Source organism: Aptenodytes patagonicus, chromosome 1 (assembly GCF_965638725.1).
Source record: "Aptenodytes patagonicus chromosome 1, bAptPat1.pri.cur, whole genome shotgun sequence".
Classification (NCBI taxonomy): Eukaryota; Metazoa; Chordata; class Aves; order Sphenisciformes; family Spheniscidae; genus Aptenodytes; species Aptenodytes patagonicus.
In genome coordinates this window covers 209359921-209384415 of record NC_134949.1, presented here as the reverse complement: position 1 = coordinate 209384415, position 24495 = coordinate 209359921, and the positions used below count along the sequence as shown (strand labels likewise).

The 24495-nt window shown below is 37.3% G+C and overlaps 1 protein-coding gene across 3 annotated transcripts in view; it reads left to right on the top strand.

Moving 5' to 3' along the window:
* Window positions 1–20077, top strand: part of ATM (ATM serine/threonine kinase) — an 81890-nt gene extending 61813 nt beyond the window's left edge. For 2 of the 3 annotated variants that reach the window (XM_076328178.1, XM_076328176.1), the window contains 16 exons: window positions 2824–2943; window positions 3998–4215; window positions 4979–5186; window positions 6142–6255; window positions 6662–6820; window positions 7992–8130; window positions 8493–8581; window positions 9888–10028; window positions 11021–11137; window positions 12575–12724; window positions 13973–14138; window positions 16015–16101; window positions 16180–16294; window positions 17882–17945; window positions 18611–18747; window positions 18878–20077. In XM_076328178.1, the coding sequence (XP_076184293.1) occupies window positions 2824–2943; window positions 3998–4215; window positions 4979–5186; window positions 6142–6255; window positions 6662–6820; window positions 7992–8130; window positions 8493–8581; window positions 9888–10028; window positions 11021–11137; window positions 12575–12724; window positions 13973–14138; window positions 16015–16101; window positions 16180–16294; window positions 17882–17945; window positions 18611–18747; window positions 18878–19061 (2208 nt within the window). In that variant the 3' untranslated portion in view covers window positions 19062–20077. The remainder of the gene's footprint in view (window positions 1–2823; window positions 2944–3997; window positions 4216–4978; window positions 5187–6141; window positions 6256–6661; window positions 6821–7991; window positions 8131–8492; window positions 8582–9887; window positions 10029–11020; window positions 11138–12574; window positions 12725–13972; window positions 14139–16014; window positions 16102–16179; window positions 16295–17881; window positions 17946–18610; window positions 18748–18877) is intronic. The other variant, XM_076328177.1, reaches the window with a different exon arrangement.
* Window positions 20078–24495: the final 4418 nt, after the last annotated feature.

Below are 24495 nucleotides of genomic sequence, written 5' to 3'. Positions count from 1 at the left end.
AAATGCACTATCATGCTTGACCAACCTGATTGTTTTATGTGATGAAACAGTTTGCCCAGTAGACATGGGACGAGCTGCGGATGTCACCTACCTTGATTTTAGCAAGGCATTTGACATAGTGTCCCACAATTTCCTTCCTGACAAGCTGGTAAGATACAGACTGGATAGATAAGACCACAAGATAGGTGGAAAACTGGCTAAACTGCTGCGTTCAAAGGGTGGTTGTTGGATGATTCAGAGGCAGCCTGGTAGCCAGTCAGAAGTAGAGTTCCTTAGAGTTTGTCATGGGGTCTGATACTATTTTTATGACTGAGATCTCTATGACGGGACTGAATTTCCTCACCAAATCAGCAGATAACAGCAAACTGGAAAGAGATATTCTGGAAGGAAGAGCCACCAGTCACAGAGACCTCAGTAATTTGGAAGATTGTGCCAATAGGAATTGCATGAGATCAGTGGGAAGTCCTTCACCTGGGATAGAATAGTCTCAAGCAGCATTACAGGGAGGGTCTGACTGGCTGGGGTGTAGCTTTGCCAAAAAGGACCTGGGGGTCCCAGTGAAGAGCAAGCTAAAATGATTCAACAGTGTGCCCTTGTAGCAATGAAGGTGAACCATGTCCTGGGCTGCATCACCAAGAGTGTAGCCAGTAGATTAAGAAGTGTGATTATTCTACTCTATTTGGCACTTCTTAGCCCACACCTGAAATAATGTGTCCAGTTTTGGTCTACCATTCAAGAGAGACATCGAAAAATTGGAGAGGGTCCAGCAGAGGGCCACCATGATGATTAGAGGGTTGGAGAACTTTGCAAAGGAATAGAAGTTATAGGGATTGGGTTTTTTCAGCCTTAAGAAGTGAAGGCTTAGGGGGATCTAGTTACAGTCTTCCAATACCTGAAAGGTAGTTATAGTGAAGATGGAGGTAACTCTGCTCACAGAGATGCTCAGTGAAAGGGCAAGAGGCAATGGCACAAGTTGTTTCAAGGCAAATGCCATCTGGATAATACAAGAAGAAAATTCTTCACCACTAAACACTGTGAACAGTGTGCCCAAAGAAGTGATGGAATCTCCCTTGCTGGAAATGAATAGTCAAGACTCAGTTTAGGACAGTCCTGGAAAACTTAATCTGAAGCCCTGCTTTCAACAGAAGGTTGAGCCAGATGATCTCCAGACGTTCCTTCCAGCCTTGACTTTTCTGTCATTCTACGATGTCCTTTTACAAAAGCTGTTCTGGCTTTTCATATTAATCCATCTGTTCTCTTTGTGGGGTTTTTTTGCTAATTTGTCCACTTCTGATAAGAGCCTTACTGACCTATGCTTCCCTGGAACTTGTTAAAATACTGATGTCACATCTGCCACCTGCTACATATTAAGGCAGTTTTAAGCAATAGCTTTTATACCTCTTTTAGTAGTTCAGTTATTTAATCTGTGAATCGCTGTAGACCTTTCAGAAAAATACATTCTGATCCTGGTGAGCTGATAGTTTTCATTTTGTCCGTTTGTTCAGTAGCCTTTGCTGTTGACACTTCAATAGCAGACAGACCTTTGAATCCCTCATAAAGAAAGGCTTTGCAGTGGGGCTCTTCAAGCTCCTCTGCAGTGAACACATGCAAATAATTTAAATTTTCTGCTTATCTTCTCAGAGCGCTATTTGTTTTATAACTCTCTTGTCTTTTTATCAAGTGGACTGTCTGGTGGCTAGCTGCTCCTAATATGTTTAAAAAATGCTTTTTTATTATTTGTTGAGTCTTCTTCAAGTTGTTTGGGTTTTTTGGACAGCCTGATGGTGGGGTTTTATTTTTTTATTTGACAGGATATTTTATGATTTTTTTTTAATAAATTTTCTTTTTCACTTTGACAAAACTTCATTTTGAGTACTGATGTGGTAAAAATTCCTTCATCATCCTTACCCTTGTTTTTAGCTATGATGGCTCTCTTTGGGTATTTTTTGGAGGGTAATAAACATTTGCTTTGAATCCATGTACATTATTAAGGAATATCACACTTCAGAAAAGCTGGAAAATTTTGGGTGAAGTTCTCCATGCATGTCTAGGCAAAATCAAGAATTGCTGCTTCTCTTTTGATTTTCATGATTACTCCATGAATCAGTTGGTGAGGGCCTCCAAAAATTCAGTTGTTCTCTCACCTTCCAGTGTTAAGTTTACCCTGTCCACAAAAGGAGGTTTTGTCTTTTCACAGCCTATGATATCCTTCAGTATTTCACAGTCAGCGTTGCCATCTTGATCAGGTGGTCTTTAATATGTACCCTATACTAAAAGTATTTTGGAAACTTGTCCTACTATACAGTTAAAGCTGAGCTTCCAGTCTGGAGGCAAGTCCTTTGGAAACCCGCTCCATCATCTCAGAGCACTTTTAACCAAGTTTCCATGTAGAGGTCTGTCTGAAAAATTTAATGATCACACAGTTATTGCAATTCCTGAATGTTTCCTACAGAGTGTACTATGGTACTTCAGACTAAATGGGGATGTCAGAAAATACAATTCTGGAAACATGCTGTGAATTTATGTAATTTTTATTACATTTTGTCATTGGTTTATTCTGTTTTTCATTGTTCAAACTGTCAGGTATTTAAAAATAATGTGCTCTCCTTTACTATAGAATGTGAATGTGATATAAGGTTATTGACTACTGTAGATGTGGATGGTAAATGACTCTGTAGATACATTACATGTAATAGGCCCGAGTGATTGAATTATATTCAGGATTTAAAAGCTTTATAAATTGCCTACCTCATATGTAAAAAGTATTTTTATTTGGTGCCTTCCTCTTTTTTCTTTTTTCCCCAAAAACTTGCTTTCTCAAAGGTTGAGAATGATCCTCATCTGAAATTGGTGTATACAGAGTGTCTGCGGCTATGCGGAACCTGGTTAGCAGAAACATGCTTGGAAAACCCTACAGTCATCATGCAGAAATACTTAGAAAAGGTGCATCCAGTCTTTGAAATGTGCAGTCTTTGAGATAATGCTGTGCTAAAATATGTTGTTAAAATGTCAAGTAAATTTTACAATGCAGCCTCTATTTTTCTGGATTGAAAATATGGATTCTTATAAAAATATTATCATTTCACATAGCGTTGTATAAAATTGTGATCTTATAAAATATTCAGAATATGGCTTTAAAGAATTCATAGTGAAACTTCTGTGTAATATTGGCTTAAAAGTTCAGTGATAATGACTGCTAGTCCTGTTTCCCTTTCCTATGTCACCCCATCCTCTCCTTCTCAGGACAGATCATTCACTTAACATGTTTTCAGTATGGGGATTGTATTCGCAACAGTCTCTTTCCAGGTGCTGGAAAGTCTTGTACTAGTGTTTCAAAGTACTGTAATTTTTTTTAAACTCTTAGTAGTAGAAACATTTTTGTTAATATTTGCCTACTCTGCATTTCTTTATTTCATCCTAATTTGTGAAACTCTACATAGTTGCTTTTCTCTGTTAACTCTCTACATGGTTTCTTCACTCTGATGATTAAACTTTCACATATAATTTCCTTCTCTTTTTGGCACTTTTTGGACTGTCTTCTATTTTTTTCTCACCATCTTATGATATAAGGGTGTAAAACTATTGTAAAACTTCATGCTTTACATGAAGTTTTAAATATTAAAAAAAAAAATTTTTTTTGGTTTTAATAACCATACAGGAGACTCCTGTATGGTTATTAAAGCTGTTTCATACAGGATAATCTTTTTGACTGTTTGCACTGAAACACTCCTCAAAGATCAAATTCACTTAGGAGAAGAATATTCAGCCTGGTGGGTTTTAGTCTGTATGCATATATATTCCATCATAGGCAACTTTAAATAACCTGTTCGAGCAGATGACCCTGCTTGAGCAGGGGGGTTGGACAAGATGACTTCCAGAGGTCCCTTCCAACCTCAACCATTCTGTTTTTCTGTGATAACAGAGTTTAATCAAGTATTATGCAGCACTATTAATATGATTATCAGTCTTACCATCATTATTGTAATTTCCCTTTTAGGCTGTGGAAATTGCTGCAAGCCACAGTGGAGACAGCAGTGATGAGCTGAAGAAAGGAAAGATGAAGGCTTTCCTGTCTTTGGCTCGTTTCTCAGATAATCAGTACCAGCAAATTGAGAATTACATGAAATCCTCAGAGTTTGAAAATAAGCAGGCATTGCTGAAGAAGGCCAAGGAGGAGGTTGGCCTCATAAGGGAGTGCAGAGTTCAGACAAATAGGTGAGCATTCAAATAGAGGGATGGTTACTATGGATCCATCAAAGGCTCCATCTTTACTAATTCTCTGTCCCTCTGGGCAAGTGGTGCAGCATGGGTCACATCTCTACAGCTCAATTTTTCCTTCTCTTCACAAAATAGTGGCCAAATCTGTAGTGCTTGTTGCAAATAGTTTCTGAACTGTGCCTGAACATGGTCTAGGAGAGTGCTAGATAGCATGGGCCAAAACTAAGCCAAGGAGTGTTACAACGGTTAAACGGTATGGATGATCATGGGCCAGAATTCACATTTATTCCCTGGATCTGTTTAGTTTATTTGACAGAGAAAACGTTACAGAGTAAAAAATAAATGTTTGAGATTTTTATCTATCACACATTTGGTGAAAGTGTAGAATTCATCTTAATACAGAACTCTTAAAGATTTAGTAAGAGCAATTGCAGAAAAATTTGAACTTCAGCAGTTGGAAACTGAAGTTCTTACACAATGATCTGTACTGGATACTCACATTTACACCAGTATTGAGATTAAACCATAAAAAAAGAAAAAAGACACTAACTGAAAATTTACTTAGAGTGGGGGGTCTCTGTGGACATACACCAAAGAAATAGCTCCCACAATTTGGTTTCTCAGTTTTTTATTTTACTGTGCTTGTACATACAAAACAAGTAAAAAAATGTTAAATTAAGTAAGCAAGAGAAGTAGGGACAGCCTTGCCTGTAAGTTCATTGAGAGATAATTTGTTGTTTAAAAATGTCTGTTCACATAGATATACAGTGAAGGTTCAGCGAGAACTTGAACTGGATGAATGTGCCATACACGCCCTAACTGAGGATCGTAAACGTTTCTTGTGTAAAGCAGTGGAGAACTACATCAGCTGTTTACTAAGTGGAGAAGAGCATGACATGTGGATCTTCCGACTCTGTTCCCTGTGGCTTGAAAATTCTGGAGTTGATAGAGTCAATGAAATGATGAAGGTATGTGTCTGCTGTTGCTTTTTCTTATTATGCTTTGACATTAAATTATCCATCTTTCTTCTACTTCTCCTCCTGTGTTTCTAGAAGATGAATTATAGTGCTGTGCAGTATGCTTTCCTATTATCTCCTTAACTTTTCCCTCAAAATTCACTTTTTTCAGTCATCATTGCTCATCAGTTAGTTTTTCATCAGTGAGAGCTGTAATTCTCAATGCGTTTTAATTTAACTTAATTTAATTTAGCAGTTTAATTTGACAAGTCTGTATGATTAAGCATATCTGATGATCTTTCACTGTTGTCACCTTGTTCTTTACATACCTTGGATACTACCCATCTTCAACATCCTTTAGTACATTATTCTAGTTTATATTATATATACTTTTAGGTGAAAGGATGTGCTTTCAGATTGTCTCTATAACACAGTAGCCAGGGACCAGTAAAGTTCTCATTCTCAGGCTGGTTCTATCGTTTCTAGGATCATGCAGGAAATGTGTTAATTCTTACCTGAATGATCTGTTTATAACAGAGATCTGTATAATTTAATTCTTTGCTTTGCATTATAAGTAACTTTGAAAAATAGAGAAGTGTTCTTTTATTCATATTTTTAACACACAATTGTTTCTTGTCTTAAACTAGATTATTATTTTTTTTAATTAGGATTGTCTCTTGCCACAAAGAATCTAGAAATGAATTCTGAATCAATATTTCTAAGCTCTGCTCTAATAGAATAGAAAATAGTAGTTATCTTATGAAGGACTTGTAGCATTCAGGAGACATGGACCAAGATGATGTAATACTCACTGGACTGCCATTTGATCACACAGCAATGACTGCTCTCAGTTTTAAAAAACAAAAAAAAAGCAAAACCAAAATTGCTAGCCCTTACCTGGTATTTTATGATTACAATTTTTTGTGGTGTTTAGTACAGCTTTCTAACTGAATTTTCTCTACTACAGAAAAATGCAGAGAAAATCCCTTCATACAAGTTTTTGCCTCTGATGTACCAGCTGGCAGCTCGGATGGGAACCAAGATGATGGGTGGTTTAGGATTTCATGAAGTTCTGAATAATGTAATTTGTGCTTTTCGTGTCTAAAGATACCTTGATTGGCTTAGTATTGCATACTTCTAAACAATATGTATTTTCCTTTGTGCAGTTACAGCTAAATGAGTTATGTAGGTGATAAAGATGTATTAAAAATGAGTGATGCAAAATCAGTATAGTGGGGGAAGAGCGGGAGAGGATTGGGGACTTTTTTCCTTGCTACTTAATTGATTTTCTTGTTGTATAAGAATAGTCTTATGCAGGTATAGGAATATACTTTGAATGTATTTTAGTTGTGGAAATACCATCTAAGTATTACTTTTTATTTCTTATTAGGAACCTTAGAAGGTCAAAAGAATTAATAATGTTAATTAAGTAATTTTTTTCCTCTGTACAGTTTTCAATAATGGGATCTTTTTGGTTTTCTTGACAGCTAATGTCTAGAATTTCACTGGATCATCCACATCATACTTTGTTTATAATATTAGCTTTGGCAAATGCTAACAAAGATGAACTCCTCACAAAACCAGATGCAAAAAGAAGAAATAAGTTAATTAAAAATGCACCGAAAGAAATCTCCCAGCTTGATGTGGTGACTACACAAAGTTCTATTCTATTAACCACGTTCAGTCCTTCCATTTTGTTAAAAAATGAAAAAAAAATTATGTCAAGGGGTATTTTAGTGTAGAGCTCATCAGCTGACTTTTGTTAAGAAAGAGTAGGAGGAAAAAAGTACTTCTAATAATTAAAAAAACTCCTTTTGTGCATACATTGATAATTATTATTGAAAGAAGTAATTATGGGGTTGAACAAAACATGGTTAATGTTTCCTGCAACAAATAGCCCCAATTATTGCGAAGAGTTTTGTGATAAATGTCCTTGATGTGTGATTCTGTAAAAGGCATTTTAGATGCCACAAAGATTTGAGTGGGTTTATTGTCAAAAGTGCATACTGAATCGAGTATTTTTTCTGCTTTGAGTGGTAACATCTGTTCTATCTAAGTATTTAGCCTTGTGCAGTATATCTTTTGTTCCTTTATATGACCTTTATATGGTAAAAGCCACGATGATGGGTAATACGGAACTGTGGCTTCACGTTAATGTTGTTATTGCTTAATTTTTGTTGGAACCTGTCTTTGGAATCATCTCTTACCTAGATTAATGCCCCTTCTTTCCCCTGTCACTAGAGGCCTGGCATGGTGCTTTGTCATTACCCTCTTACCCCCCACACTGATACAACTTTTCACCACATTTTTATGTGGCTTTTTTTCGCTTTTCTCTCAGATTTGTGGTTCTTTTGTGGTCCCACCCTTAGGAGTAGGATTATGCTAAACTCAGCTGAGTCTCTCAGAGTTAGGCACAGAAGGGATGCATGGTCAGATTTTTGCCTTTTGCATACAGGCTTTTTCTTCAGTTGGAAGGAAATAACAGAAGTAGGAAGGTGGTGGGAGAACATCCAAAACTGCCTGTCCCTTTTTCTGAAGAATTTTTGCAGGTTTTTTGCACTTTGCCTGGACAGATTTGCTCCCTCTCCATCCCTGATAATATTTTACTTTATTCATTATCTCAGATTAGACAACACAGAACTTTTCTTCAAATTACTTCTGCTCGTATCACAAAGGGCTGTCCATTATTGCAATTTTCTCTGTTTTCGTAGGATGTATCTCAATTGTACTTATTTGACTGCATGTTATGATGCATCTTTAATCTTACAAGGTGTAGTTTGCAATATCTGATATTTGTATTCCGTTGGGGGTTTTTAGGACAGAATGGAGGCTGCTAGGAATATAATCAATATCGTAAGAAAAAGGAGAGCTCGTATGGTTAGAGACATTGAAGCACTTTGTGATGCTTACATCACATTAGCAAATGTAGATGCTACTCCATGGAAATCTCAAAGAAGTAAGTCTTGGAAAAATTATTTTTGTTGTCAATAGTGAAGATATATTTTATTTTCTTGGATTAAAAAGTTTATTTCTAAATATTGATATTTAGTTAAAGGAGATACTGTGCTAGCACTGTGTCCTATTTTTGATAAATGTAGAACTGAGTCTGGATTAAAAGTCATAGTAATTACTTGCACTGTAAGGTTCAGACTTTCTGAGTATGAAACTCCAGAAAACTCCAGTTGTGCTGTGGTGGTCATCATCAGCTCGACAGAAGCATGCAGTGAGGTTTTTGGGTCCCAAAAGCAATGTAAGCTGTTTTTTGTGAACTTGATGTATGTTTATAGTTCTGAATTTAAAAATATGAATTCCTTTTAGTTACAGAAGGAATAAGTATTCCAGCTGACCAGCCAATTATTAAACTGAAGAACTTGGAGGATGTTGTTGTTCCTACCATGGAAATTAAGGTGACTGAAGTTGAAATAAATATACACTATAATATCATATCTTAGAATCAACTTCGAATTTTTGTAATGGCAGTCAGGGCATATATCTCTTCATCAAATTCCCATGTTCTTTACAGGTCAGCCTACCAGGGGTACTTTCCTGTCAGGTGGGAGATGCAGCATGAGATACTTCCCTTAGGCTTTAGAGGACCTCAACCCCAAGTCTTATATTTGCTGGATAGTGGCATATTGTATGAAGATGGCTTTGCCACTGTTACCACTGACTAGTCTTCCATTGTCAAAAGGGGTGATGAGCTACCTAAATCACAGAGAGGATCTTATTTTGTAGGTGCTAGCTCAGAGTTTCAGGGAGGCACTTAATGTCCAGAAAGTTGTGAGAATTAATAGGTATGCCTCTTCGGCTGTTCCTAAATGGCCAGCTTACATGTTTTTACCATTCAGTAATGGTGAATGATCCATTCCCATTAGCATAAGTGGTTGATTGGATGGATGCATAGGCATTCATTCTTAGATGCCGCATGCTCTACCTAGGAAACTTACCGGTTTCAGGAGTGTAGAGTTGCTTTTTGGGCCAGCCGCCTAAAATTTACATGTTATAAAGCCAAACTTCCCTCTGTTGAAGTTCCTCAGGCTATGTCTATAAAGCTAAATAAAAAAAGCCAAGGGACATTATGCCGTTTGACTTCAGAGGCCAGAAATTGCCACCCATGCTAAATAGCATTTGTTTGTAGGGCTTCTGTTGGCCCCAGGTGTTGCTCCTTTGTACAACTCGATTGTCTTTGCCTTTCTTCTTCTCCAGTACAAACTATCTGAAATAGTTGGAGGTCTGCGATGTAAACAGCTGGAGCGCTATTTCCTTACAGCTAACTGAGTGGGGTTGCTTTGTAGCATGAGGATATGGAGGATGGCTGAAGATACAGATCCTGTAGATTGCAGCAGTTTTAGGATTGTAGATTGGGTCCATTTGCAGCCTAATGTAAGCCTAATGCCCCCCAACTGTACATGAACGTTTTCTTGAGAGAACGCTAGTTGGGACAGGCTGAAATTGTGACAGATCTTGTTTAGTGGAAGTCTGCAGCACCAGGTCCCCTCTACCAATGAGGTGAACAAGGAGGAATCAAACTCACTCCTTTGCTCAGCATATTTTTGTAGCCTTTGTGGATATTACCCTTGTAGATGATGGAATGCTCATACTAATATTTAGCATATAGTCTGCTAATGAGGTTTGCAAACAACTCATTACTACTTTCTCTGAGTGAAATGGCGGTAATATTTATATTAATTTTAAACTAATTTATAATTTCAGGTGGATCCCACGGGACGATATGAAAATTTGGTGACAATAAGATCTTTTAAGCCAGAATTTCGGTTAGCAGGAGGCCTGAATCTGCCTAAAATAATAGATTGTGTAGGATCAGATGGTAAAGAAAGGAGGCAGCTGGTTAAGGTAGGTTCTGTCAGTTGTAATGACGTCTCAGAGACTTGGCATGTTGGAAGTTTTTTTAAGTTCTCGTGTCAGTTTTCTCAGGTATCACTTCTGTACAATGAGCAGACTTTTCACAGTTCAGTGTCAGTTTTCCCAGTTCAGGAATGCTTTAATAAAGGAAATTACAAAGTAATAATAAGTAATATTATAATAATATAATATAAATAGTAATATAATAAGTAATAATATTAACTATTTTTGTAATTATTTTTCAACAGTGCATGTAATATACACTAGCTTCCCTGACAACTACCAGACCTGCAACTTGTTGTCATGTCTCAACTAGTGACCTGGAGTGTACAGCAAATAAAAGCCATCAAAATTTGGTGTTAAATACCTCCTTTTTTTCTTTCTTCCCCGTATAAAAAGAATTACAGTTCAGAGACAAAAACATGCACTTAGAAACAAAAATCTCTCAAAAAAATTATTTCTCTTCGAACTCAATTGATTTCATTCTGTCTGTCTTTGAAAGTAAACATTCAGCAGCTGCTGGGAGAATTCTGGTTTGCTGTTAGGTATGGGGTAGTTCTGAAAGTTTTAAAGAGAAGCATGAATCACTAGATCAGCATCCAATAATCAGAATTGCAGTACCAACTGATGCTGCTTCAGCTGTGTGCTGGATTGCTGAATACGGTGAATGAAACATCTGTTTTTTAAAAGGGTACCAATAAGGCACGTAGGTTGATTGAAACCTTAATCAAATAACATTTGTCAAAAAAAGAACAAAAAGGTGATGATTTAAGTTAATGATGGTTCTGCTTAAGCAGCTGAGCACTATTAGATAACCAAATACAGAGAAAAAACAATTGTTAATTTACTTTTTATTACAGGTGATTATTGTGGAAAAGTAACTTGTGCTTTGTGAATTTTTTAAAATAATTTTTTAAAGTTGCTGAACAAGAAGTCGGATGCTGAAAAGTGTTCTTTAACTGCTTCTTCTGTTTATGCTAAAGGGGCGTGATGACCTGAGACAAGATGCTGTTATGCAACAGGTTTTCCAGATGTGCAATACATTGCTCCAGCAAAACACTGAAACACGAAAGAGAAAATTAACTATCCGAAGATACAAGGTAACCCTGAACAGCCGCTGCAGCAGAGGAATAAATGCTACCAATAAAGCATTATTTCCCCATTCTCCTCTTTTTAACCCAAAGACAATATAAAAGTGTATTTATTTATGTGTTATTAAAATAGTCACTGTTCCTTAAGGTACGGAATAAACAATTAATACAGTTTAATTACTACAATTACAACAATTATTACAATTTAATTTTTTTCAAAATCCTTCAAAAAAAATTCTGATGCCAAATACATATTTAAATACTCTTCAAAGCTTTCTTTAGATGAACTTATAATTGAAAAGAAATTAAGTCATGCACTGTCCTTGAATTGTAAGTTGCTAGTCGTTAAACTTGAGCATACAAGTTTGTTTATGAATTCTCATTAATTTTAGTCTTGCGATATTCCTTAATTAATAATTAATTTTAGTCTTGCAGTATTCCTCACAATTGAATCCAGAAGTCCCATCTAGGGTCTGTTCATACAGAATCTGAATTGCAGAACTGTTTTTGTTGGAATTGGGAATACAGGAATAAATTCTTATTGTGAATGCAGAAAATGTATTTGAACAGGAACTTTCCCCTCCTCCTTCCTTTTTAAGTGCTTTGGTTTATAACAGTAGCTATGAAGGTGACCTCTGAATAACTACTCTCTTAGTAAAAGTTCTTGTCCTTGACAAATGAGAAATGTGCACTCCAGAATCTCTAAAGGAGCTTATCTGAGTTGCTAACATAGTTTTAAGAATTCACAGGTGGAGTTGGAGTCACATTTTTTGAATAATTTTCGATGAAGACTCAGGTTTTTATGTGTGTGAAAATGAATGAGAGCAGGGAAAAAGAGAATGGGCGTTGCATTATGAGATAAAGAGACTTTCGTAAGAAAAGAAAATTGAAGGAAACAGGCAGTAGCTATTCCTCTGAGGACAGGAGATCGTTCATTCTGGCCAGTTCTGTCTGCTACAGAAACTGAGGTAACTATTGCAGACAGTTACGAAGTGAGAAACTGTTCCCTAGGATGGGAAGCAGACTAAGACAAGCCTAGTATGTTCACACAGCCACCATGTGTTTGTTCCAGATTTTACTTTTTATGTGCAATTTGCACAATGCTTGTATTATCCTATTCAAGCATAGCAAGCTGTTGGCAATCGCAGGTCATCCAGAATACTGACGCAAATGTGCAGATTGAGTATAATCATTAAGCTGTACTGAAGTACCTAGTGGAAGGTTCTCTGGGCTAGGAAGAAATTTGCAAGTATTTGATAAAATATAGAAAAACCTTGAGTGTACTTTATGTATGTATACATGTGTATTTAGAACATATATTGTGGTCAGCTGTATGGTTTGGTCTTTTTAAACAAACACAAATACGCACCCATGCTCTGCAGCGTGCATATTCATAGTTGTGTGTGTATAACCCTCCCCCATGCAGCAGTGGTTTTGTTTTTACAGGTGGTTCCCCTTTCTCAGAGAAGTGGTGTTCTTGAGTGGTGCTCGGGAACAACTCCCATTGGGGAGTTTCTTGTGAATGTCGAAGAGGGAGCTCACAAGAGATACAGGCCAAAAGATTACTCCAGTTATCAGTGTCAGAAAATAATGATGGTGAGTCAAAATAATTAAAGGAAAATATCTGGCTTATATTCTTTTACACAGAGGGTTGGGGTTTTTTACAGATTTGCGGAGAATTATATATTATGCTTTTAGTATATAATAATGAATATGACCAGTGGCATGGAATTAACAGTGCTTCAGACTAATCTGAATGCAGCCTGGGAAGAGTTTTTACAAAATGAAAAATTGCTAAATGAATGACTGTTGCAGGAAAGATTTGAATACAGCTGAATCTCCAAGAAGTCTGTGAACTCTTTTCTAGAATATAAATCTATTGGAATTCCAAAATGATCGTTACAGAGACCCAACAGAGTCAGTATGAAGTTATCTTACAGATTTAGTTTATATTTGTCATGTTTCTCGTTGCATTAGAAAATCATTTTATTTTCATGAATAAACCAAAATTCTAAATACTAGTCCTTGAAAACAAAAATACGGTTTTAGAATGCAGCTGAGATTAATGTAATGTCTTAATTGCTCTTAGACAGTGTGAAGGGGTCTGGCTTCTCCTCCACCATGACAGCCATGTACCCTCCACCCCCCACAGTGAGTCAGTTCAGGGAGCTAAGCCCAAAGAAGACTAACCTTATGTAAACTGGCAGAAAAAGACCTGGTTCAGTAGCTACAAGTAGGGGAAGGTTCTTTCTTCTGATGGTAGCTAGCTGCTAGATGGATTCATCTGCTTTAGTTTAGTTACACAAACCACCTCACCATACATTTAGAAAGTTGCAAATTTTACTTTATACCACCATGATTGTGCAAGAAATTATTTCCTTTTAAATCTGCATAGTACTAACAGGATGAAAGTATATTTAATTTTGGCTTTGTGCAGCTTTTGCATGTGAATGAGTGAGAATGACTTTCTCACAGTGACATGAGCCATCAGATATGCAAAGGTACCAGTACAGAGGGCAAGAGGAGTTATCTCCCAACAAGATGCATGTACCTGTACATGCATGTAAAATAGGTACGCTTGCTGAGCCAAAGAAATGGGAGTGTGTTTTTTACACATAGCCCATGAGTTGTGTATGAAAATATAATTGTTTAGTAAGATAGATAGGTGCATTAATGATTGCTGTAAGAGAGACATTAATTCATAGCTCAGAGAGAGAAAAGAGTGAGAACAGCATTTGATGGAGGGGAGAGGGTAGGAAGGAGGAATGTATTCCTTTCAAAGCAAGAGGTAATTTCCTTTCAAAGTAGTCAGTCACTGGGAAAACATTTCTTACTTGTTTAAAGGATGCACAAAAGAAACATTCTGAAGAGAAATGCAACATCTTCATGAAAGTCTGCGAGAACTTTCAGCCTGTGTTTCGTTATTTCTGCATGGAAAAATTCCTGGATCCAGCTGTGTGGTTTGAAAAACGATTGGCGTACACTCGCAGTGTGGCTACATCTTCTATAGGTATTATATTGGATTATTAACATTGGCTTTTAGATTATGTAAACAAGGAGTTTATACCATTTCAGAGGTAATGGCTGTTCTGCTTTTGTCACATGTCAGAAAAGGGGGAGTAGGAGGTAAAAAATGCCAGCAAGAACACCAGCATTATTTTTGTAATTAAGATTTCTGATTCGTTCCCCTCGTCACTCCTTTCTGCAATAGAAAGACATAATGAGATTCTGTGTTTCTTTGTTTTATATAATGGTTTGTATTTTTAGGTTCTGGTATTTTTTTTAAAGTTTCTACCTTGACTAATCCTGTTGTTTTGATTTAACGTTTATTCATTTCATAGAATCATAGAATCATTAAGGTTGGAAAAGACCTCTAAGATCATCAAGTCCAACCGTCAACCCAACACCACCATGCCCACTAAACCATGTCCCTAAGTGCCTCATCTACATGTCTTTTAAATACTTCCAGGGATGGGGACTCAACCACTTCCCTGGGCAGCCTGTTCCAATGTTTCACCACTCTTTCAGTAAAGAAATTTTTCCTCATGTCCAATCTAAACCTCCCCTGGCGCAACTTGAGGCCATTTCCTCTTGTCCTATCGCTTGTTACTTGGGAGAAGAGACCAACACCCACCTCGCTACAACCTCCTTTCAGGGAGTTGTAGAGCGCGATGAGGTCTCCCCTCAGCCTCCTTTTCTCCAGGCTAAACAACCCCAGTTCCCTCAGCCGCTCCTCATAAGACTTGTTCTCCAGACCCCTCACCAGCCTCGTTGCCCTTCTCTGGACACGCTCCAGCACCTCAACGTCCTTCTTGTAGTGAGGGGCCCAAAACTGAACACGGTATTCGAGGTGCGGCCTCACCAGTGCCGAGTAGAGGCTACATCTGTAGCCTCAAATGTTTTAACTGACTTGAAAAGCTTAATCTTTTACTATATTTGTACTGGCATCATTAGCCATGGCTGAAATGTGGTTTTTTTAAGCTTTGGCATTTTTCCTTTGATTTTTCTGTCTTAATAAGGAAATATATGTACTTGGATTGTGGATTTCCATTGGATGACGCAGTTCTGTATTGAGTCTCTGGAAGACATTTGATAGTAGATTGTGTACATTGCAGTAGATCCTATTTTAGATGTTAGCATGTTGCTTATACACCCCCTTTTTTGCTGAAAAAAAAAAGAAGTAAATCTACAATTTAGCAGAATTCAGATGAAAGATTTTTGTAGGAAATACTACTGCTACCCATGTCCATCAGCTAATAGAAAAACAGTAACAGGCATAAATTGCAGCAAGAGAGATGGAGGGTTTCTACATTTAAGGACAGTAAAGCACTGAAATAGGCTTACATGAAAGATCTTATAATTTATATCACTGGAGATTTTTAAAACTGACTTAGACAAGAATCACTCGAACTATTTATGTATAGTTGAGCTGCCCCAACTGAATTACGGACTGAATTATGTCCATATGTTTTCTGGATTATATGATACTGTGAGTTAAAAGGTTTTCTTAAAAATAGTAATAATAACAAACCCTAATTTTATTGTGCAATTGCTTTTTTTTTTTTTTTGAAAGCTGTGAAATTGTTTGGTTAACCTATCTACAGAGAGAAATGGGCAAGAAGTCTGTGGAGTAGATAAAACAATACACATAATAAGAATGTATAAGAATAACCTTTTTGCAGTTGCATTCAGATAACCTCTTCTTTTTGGATTTGCAGAATGACATTTGCTCTTTACTGGAGTAATATGTATACATGGGGGAAGAAAGATTCTCACTTTTAATTTGTTCATGTGTTACACTGCTTCTGATAATTTTCTCTTTGTTAAATTTTCCCTGGTTTTTATGGCATGTAAATACAGTTTCAGCACTTACCTTTTTCTTTTAGTTGGCTACATTCTTGGACTTGGAGACAGACATGTTCAGAATATCTTGATAGATGAACAAACGGCAGAACTAGTGCATATAGATCTGGGTAAGTGGGACAGGCAAGAGAACCTTAATTTTTCTTTACTTTAACATTTTTTAAAACATTTATTATCCTTTCATTTAGGGGTTGCTTTTGAGCAAGGTAAAATCCTTCCCACACCAGAGACTGTTCCGTTTAGATTAACCAGGGACATTGTGGACGGAATGGGTATCACTGGCGTGGAAGGAGTCTTCAGAAGGTAAGTGCTCCTGTACTGCATAGGGGTAAAGAGGCAGCAGAGTACTTCTGGCATTGTGATTGTTACATGTTAAATAGTTCTGGTGCTTGAGAGGAGACTCAGATCTCTGCTGATAATATCCAAACGTAAATGCTGTCCTCTAACTCACACGCTCTTATTTATATAACCAATTACAAGTTCATTATTGTTGTTCAGCTTCATATTCTTCACTAACTAATGGGTTATTGTCACCCTCTTGTGGAATTCAGGAATGGCTCAGTGCTTCCAAAGACTCCACAGCTAAGTTTCATCCCTTCATTTAGACTGCTGGATTTTTTTCCTTCAGAACTATGTATTTCTTTCAGAGCTATACTATATATTCGGAGCTATTAAGTTTCTTTGAACCATTTTGTTCTGTCTCTTATTTCTGTTCAGTTTTATGTAAGTAATTTGCAGTCTTTTTCCTCTTTTGGATCATGTATTTGATACCGCTTTGCAAGCGCAAAATATAACTCCCACAATAGATTTGAGCTGCAAAACAGAAAAATCCCAAAAGGCTGAGTTTCTGTCAACCTCCATCCTATCTCCTGTGACGGACCCAAGAGAGCCCTAAAAAGCAGGACATTTCTCTCATTCAAGACTTTCATGATGTTCGTGAACGTAGTGCTTGCAAACCCAAAATTTTATGTCTTTAAAAAAGTACATAGCGTGTTTTCTTTGTAAGGTAGCAATTACCATTAATAAGTAGTTCCTAATATACCTTTGTCCTGTGAAGGAACAGGCACTGCCACTTCTAACTAAACGTGATGCTGTCAAATTCACAGTTTTGTGTTACTTCTGAAACTTTTGTCCCATGATACAGAAAAACGTGAATTGTTTGGCTCCAGCTGAAGTAAATACAGTATAAAAGGCACTGGTGCAATACTGTTTCTGCCTCAGCCAGGCTGACTTGTAATTGGCAGTGCAGGTGTGAGTGCATGAGCAAGGATTGGGTGTGAACATAGTCAGTTAGCTTTGTTGTGTGTGTTCTCATGCTGAAGTAGACAGGAGGCCTAATCCCTCTTTCACTGGAGTGCCTGTCCCATAAGAAAAGTTTTGTATTCCTTCCACAAGCTTAGTTTACTTGGGAGTGAATGTAGGTAGCCATTTCTGCATCTAAACTCACTGGAGAGATTTCAGAAATAGCTTCATGTCTCTGGCTACTGGATCTGCTCATTTCATGTTAAGGAACCCTACCAAGATACTCCGACGTGGTGCCGAGCACCTCTGGCACACACGTTTTCATCCAGCCAAGCAATTTTGCCATCGTGGCATACCTCAACGATCGGTGTTAACTCAGTGGTTAATTCTATGTATGGAAACATTTCAGACAGTGAAACAGGTAATCTCTTCCTTGTAGGGAATATAATGAGTGAACTACCCAGTCTCCTTCTCATCTTATATTTCCAAATTTCTCCATTTTTTTTTCCAAAATGGAAACATCAGAGAGGTTGCTCATTTGTTAGAAATTAACCTTTAAGAAGGGTACACATATCCATTATTTAAATGATGAAAATACCATTCCATTTTACTAAAAAGAAACTAAAAATACAGTAAAATATTTTCTAGATGCTGTGAGAAAACAATGGCTGTTATGAGAAATTCTCAAGAAGCTTTGCTGACTATTGTAGAGGTAAGCATTTTTTCATTCTTTCTGATAGTAACCTGCCAGAATATCTTCAGTTTCTTGTCTTTGTCTTTGTATGCACTACTATACCAGATATTCATGTAGGGGTTTTTTGTTCAATTTTAATTTAGCAGTGTTGGTCAGATTTAATTCATGTAATCTTCCATAAAATCAAGACCAGTTTGCATTTTATATGGGAACTACTCGTTTTAGGCATATGCAGTTTTCCCTCTTCAGCATCTAAATGCGTCTAGCCATAGTGCATCATTCCTAGCATGAGTAGTGTCATTTGAATTAAATCCTCTTTGCGTAAGTCACAAAGATGAGAATTAAACTGACTTTTCAAAGCAGCTTATACTATGCATTAAAAAATAATGATGTGCTTAGAAGTGTATTAAAAAATGACCTCTTCATTGCTGAGATGGTACTGAGTGGCAAAACTGAGTCAAGTACGAACAACGCCAATACCTGCAAATGACCAAGTGCAGTTTTATTGCTGGATTGTCTACTAAGCAATTTAGCCCAATTCCATTGGATTTAAAAAAAAAAAGGGGGGTCCTAATGTGGTGGTTAGCATGAGCATTACCAACTGAGTGTTTCTCTTCCTGCTAGGGCACTGGACTAGCTGTCATTAACAGTTTAACTTAAATAGAGGTTTATTTACTGTGTAGGTGCTGCTGTATGATCCTCTTTTCGACTGGACCATGAACCCCTTGAAAGCTTTGTATTTGCAGCAGAGACCGGAGGATGAGGCTGACATGAGCTCTACACTCAATACTGATCCACAAGAATGTAAAAGAAAAGCCAGGTGCAAGATTTTTTTCTTGCTGTCTGCCTACTGCACTGTTGCCTTGCTTTACGGTTTTCTTACTGAATGTTGCTCATGCTGTTCAGGATCCGTACCTAGTGCACCTGTTTTTCTTTTTTTATTCTGCCAGCAGTGATGACCAGAGTTTTAACAAAGTGGCTGAGCGTGTTCTGATGAGACTTCAGGAGAAGCTGAAAGGTGTTGAGGAGGGAACAGTGCTCAGTGTGGGAGGGCAGGTGAACCTCCTCATACAGCAGGCCATGGACCCTAAAAATCTGAGCCGACTCTTTCCTGGATGGAAACCCTGGGTGTGACTTGGAAGGATCCAGCATGTTTTTAGAAGAAACCTATTTTTATGCAGCAAGTGTCTTAACATTTCAAATTGGTATTTTACAATTAAAACTTCTATCAGGAGCAACCGTGAAGGCTTATACTTATTGGTATTCGGTGGATGTTTTGGGTTTTTTTTCAATAACCTGTTACCAAGAAAACATTTTTTGTCCACTTAAGTTCACCATACAGTATAAAACACCAACCAGTGCTTTGATGTTCCTTGTGACCTGCAAGGACTGTGCTCGGGCATACTGGATGCATTATATTCTTAAAGCCTGAGATTCATCACTTTTGTGTACACGTTAAATAGCTGGAGTCTTGTATATAATAATTCTGTATGGTAACATGACCGTGTAGAATGGATGATCGAAAAACCAGGAGTGATGAAATAACTAGCTAAAGTGCATTTCAAAAGGGGGGGTGATACGTTAAAGATAGTGCTACAGGAAATATAAAAGAAAACCAGAGAACCTCGTGTTTCAGGAACTGAGGGTTCTTGGGGTTGGTTTTTTTTAGCTTAGTTAAATGGACAGTTCTTTATATAGATATGGACTTTAAGCCAAGTATAATAAGGCTGCTTTTTTTCCTGTTGTAAATGAAATTATGTTGGTACTTTATTTTTACAACATTAATAGTATAAAACAACAAAAAATATTTAGCTTTTGTAGCTCAGACTTCTTGATAAAATGGACTGACTATACAATGAAGCTTAGCATACCAGATACGCCTCTAAAGCAAACAGTCATTCTGCATCTGTAATAAACACCTGTTGGAAACATTGAAGGTGTATTTTGAGCACAAAAATCTCATTCTGATTGCATGCAGTTTTACAGAAGACATTGCTCCTTCTTAAATAAAAAGACCTACTGTAATTGGAAAGTCGATGAATACGAATAGGAGAATCCACTCAAATAATTCTGTCTCACTGGTATATTTAATAAACCTTCCCAAATCATCTTTATATTTAAAAATATGAATAAAATTTGGCATACTCTCACATTGTCTTAGTTGACACTTTTTGCATTTTTACAGCAGTGTAAGTGAAGAATTTCTGTTCTAATTAGCATTTCACTGGTTTTCATTTGTACAGTGTTCCCACAATTTCTATGCTGTATCTTTGTTTTATAAGTTCATGTCAACGTGGCAAGATGAGTCTTTTGTATTATGTTTTCATGAAGCTGACATAAATTTCCATTGATCCTTGGAATCAAAAGCGCATCCTGGCTTTTCTGTGGGGAAGAACTCTCATCCAGGGGTACAGCAATTTGGTCTCGGAAAATGAAACTTAACTGACAGAGCACGCACTCTGTATGTGAATTTTAAATGGCACTTAGGAAAGGGAGAAGAGTCCTACCAAGCAATTATGGAATGGCAGGTAGGAGAGGACTAAACAAAAAGCACTTAAAGAACTTTTATTTTTAAGCACAGACTTCAAAAAATCTGGTAGTATTTCTGGAAATTTTTCTCATGCTTCTTATAGAGGAAGTTCTTCAGGCATTTTTTGGGTTAATACTAGAACTCTAGCTATTGAATAAATGATTACTGCATAAAAGCACTTGGCAGATCCTGTCCTTCCTACATGAGTTACTGATGCTCCACTTGAAAAGGAGTATTTTCATCATGCTGGGCTGCAATTTAGGTTTTTCACTTACAGCAAACAGTGAAACATTACTATTAATACGATTGTCTCAGGGAAGTCTAACTTCAGAGGAAGTAATTTAATTATTCCTCTGCAATGCTGTTAACTTGGTGTTTAGTGCCTAGATTTTGAGTGTCTATACGTTTTCGTTGTTCAAGCTGAATGAAACGCAAACAAAAATGCATGTAAATACTGTGAATGTAATTGAAACCTGCTTGCGTTATTTGTAAGCTCCTGTAGCAGTGAAACACCAGTTAGCTGACAAACATATGGAAACAGTTTGAATTATTAACCAACCTCAGAGTCTCCAAAACACTGTCAAAATCAATGTGACACAATCCTGTTACTATGAGATCTGAGTTCAACTCATCTAACATTGTTGAGATAATTGTCATCCGTGCAAAGCCTCATGTAGCCAAATAGTAACCATCAGAGACACTGCTTTCTTTTTGTTCCAGTAATGCCTTAATTTTTAAAAGTCAAAATTAGAAGGTGAATGGTTTGCAAAAATGTATCATCTATAGATACACGCTTTCCTTGTATAAGAATAGGAAAATAAAACCTGGATGGAATGCTGTTTAATTCTGAACAATGGTTTTGTCACAAATGCTACTACTGATGGCAAGGTGGATTAGTATTTGAGAGCCTCAAATATATTTACTATATTAGTGAGCTAGAAATATGTGAGACAAGTCAAGTTGCCGCTTTAGCATTAATTTTTTTCTTGGAATACATCTTAGTAATTTTAAACACATTTAGAAAAGATAATTTCTAAGAAAAATGAGCCTGTGATCTAGTATGATGGGGAAGACTTTTTAAACAGCAACATATTTATTTATTTGAAATTAGCTTGGTGAAATGTCTGTTGGAGAAATGTCCTCAGGAGTATGAACTGTAAAAAAGTTAAGCGTTAGCAGGTAAACCAATTTGAATTATATACCTTGACTGAACTTTTCCATCAGCAAGGAACTCTGTCCCATGAACAGGAATCGGATTACACTGGCCACCTGGTGAGGTGCATCCAATTTAAATAAAACAAGGATGTCAGTCTTCACGAGAGCAGATCTGAAAACTTCTGTTTGTACAGATAAAACATCCAAAAATCATTTTCTCAGTAACTATGAATTAATTAGGTCACTATTCTATGTTACTATGAAACTCTTGAGTTTATAGAAAGTATTCACTACTACTAAATGTTTTTGAATGCACTAAAATGTTAGGCTTCATATTTTCAGGGGATAATGCACTCTATTATACATTGTTACTTAATTGTACTCTTCATGAATATTGTTATTCCACACCTGCACACGTGGTAATGCTTCAACGACAAAGGATCAATGAAGATACCTTTGTAAACAGGCGATTCCAAAATCTGCCTGGGGAATTCGGTTGTCTGATTGGTTAAGCGATGATGCTATATGTTTTTACTGCTACTTTCATCCCTGTGAATTGAAAGCTAAAGTAAGGCCGTAGTGTTGTCTTGTGGAACCTGTAGATAGCACTTAATGATGACACTTAAATGTTAGCAGTTAAAAACTACAGCGAGAAAGCTGGGAAGTGTGCAAGGGAGGGTTTAGGTTCTCTTCCCACCACATTTCAAAGACTTGCCTGTATCCTGATTATATGAGAAGACTAACGTGCTGTTCACCCAACACATGCTCTCATCATCTATCCTGCACACTAACACTGTAAGTACACCTATACTTTAGCTTTCAGAGCTGCATAGTGAATAATGTCGGTAATATCTTTAAGGGCGCACACAGCTTCTGCTCCCCCCGCTCCCTCATTCTTTCCTCACTGCTGTACGCGTGTCCACAAAAAATGTGGTACAAAGTGACTACACCCTTGCCTGCCCTGGAGAGTTCCTGCTGCAGCATCCACAGCTGTTCCTCCCTCTCTCCACACCCATTTTGCCAAACAACACACAACATACAACAGATTTGAGCTTATTTGGCTGCCTCAGTTGCTGTATACCACCTATGCTGGATGCAAAGCAGAAAAGATTGTAAGAAAATGCAACTACCTATGGAAAATCCCCCTTTTGAAGGAACTTTTCTTCTTGGATTGAGTTGTGAAGAAGTCCTCCACGCTTTTAAAAATTCCTCGGCCACGTTGCACCGAGTCTTCCCTGCAGCTTCTAGGATGAAGCAGTGTTATAATGCGGGTGCTCAGTGGTGACTGACTGCTTCTCGAAGATTGGCTGTTAACTAGCAGAATTTGACCAAGTACTATTTTTCTTCACAGACAAGGGGTTTTTTTCTGTGATTAAGATGGAGCTGAAGTGGTGCTGGGCGTACTCCTCATATGCTCACACACCAAGAATGTGAGAACGGGAGACGGAAGGGGTGGGGAGAGAGGAGAGAGACAGTCTGCATGCTTTTCTAACTACTGCAAAATGAAGTTTTCAAGTCTCCAGTCATAGGGCGTATGTAGTTTGACCGTGCCTCTGGATTATAACTAGCATCCTTAATGCTAGTTATTGCTAAGTCACCTCACTGTTCACAGAGTGCAGGAAAATCTTGCCACAGAGAACACGTATTTGACTTGCAGGAATTTTTTTGTATCTTGATTTGTTTGCCCAAAGTCCCTGTTTTGCACCCCCACACACCATGTTTGCTTTCACAAAAGCAGAGAAAATTGAGCTTATGGATTGGCAATTTTGTGTTCTGGAAATTAAACAAGTGGCGTAGCAGGAATGAAACCATTTCCTAAAATGTAGTTCTGCTTCTGCATCACAGAAGATGATGATCTTGTTTTATAGGTAAAACTTGTTTTATAGGTAGTTGGACAGCTATCACGCACATAAAGTTCTTCAGCCTGTGATGCCTTGATCAGCTTTTTCTGGTGGGCAGGATTAATTTCCTAGTATTTGGAAAAATTCCTTTATGCTGTGTGAGATAGCACGTAAAGTGCCAAAATGGCAGTTCCTTAAGCTGAGTGAAGTCCATACCATTGTGATTTTGGTGCATCACTTAACAAGGGACAGTCAAGTAGTTTTTCCACATCCATTATATAAGCATATATATATTATTGAAGTATCTACTTAAAATACTTCCATCTGAAAAAAAAAGATCTAATTCCACCAAGAAACTTTAATCTTTTCAGTTCTCACCAGTCCCTCATATGAACCCATAGCATTATGCTTCCCACTTCTTATTAATGATTATAGTATTTTTGTACAGTATATAACCTCAATAAAGGGAGAGTAGATTCCTCCTTTTACGTGATTTTTTTTTTTCCCATCTAGATAAGGATCTGTTAGATTCTCACCAAAGGTGTTAAGACTTCCATATGAAAAACAGCTTTGCCTCCACATATACTTTCCTCAAACTACCTGCATCTGTGATGGAGAGTTCTTCAGATTTCCCATAGAGAGAGATTTTTATTTCTAGAAGACAAAACATTTAGTTGTAGGTGTTTCTCAGGTCTCTATGGCCACTGCAGAGAGCATGATGGCTTTGGAAACTCTATCCAGAAGTGCTCCATACAGAGTTCAGACTACAGTAAAATAAACAATGAGGCAGTTGTACTTCATCTCTTATGACTTACCTGGAATTTCCAGAAACCTTCCGGTCATTGTACCCGAGCTTACCTTTGACTGAACACTACTATTGGATTTTGGCCCATCAATAATTAAATGTGCATACAGTCAGTCAGCCAAAGGACTGAGATTACACAGTTGTACAACAGCTGAAACTTGTGGTATGCACATTCCACAATGTATCTTCCACCCCCATTGTCCTGTTCTTTAAGGGAATTTAACTTCTTACCAGCGA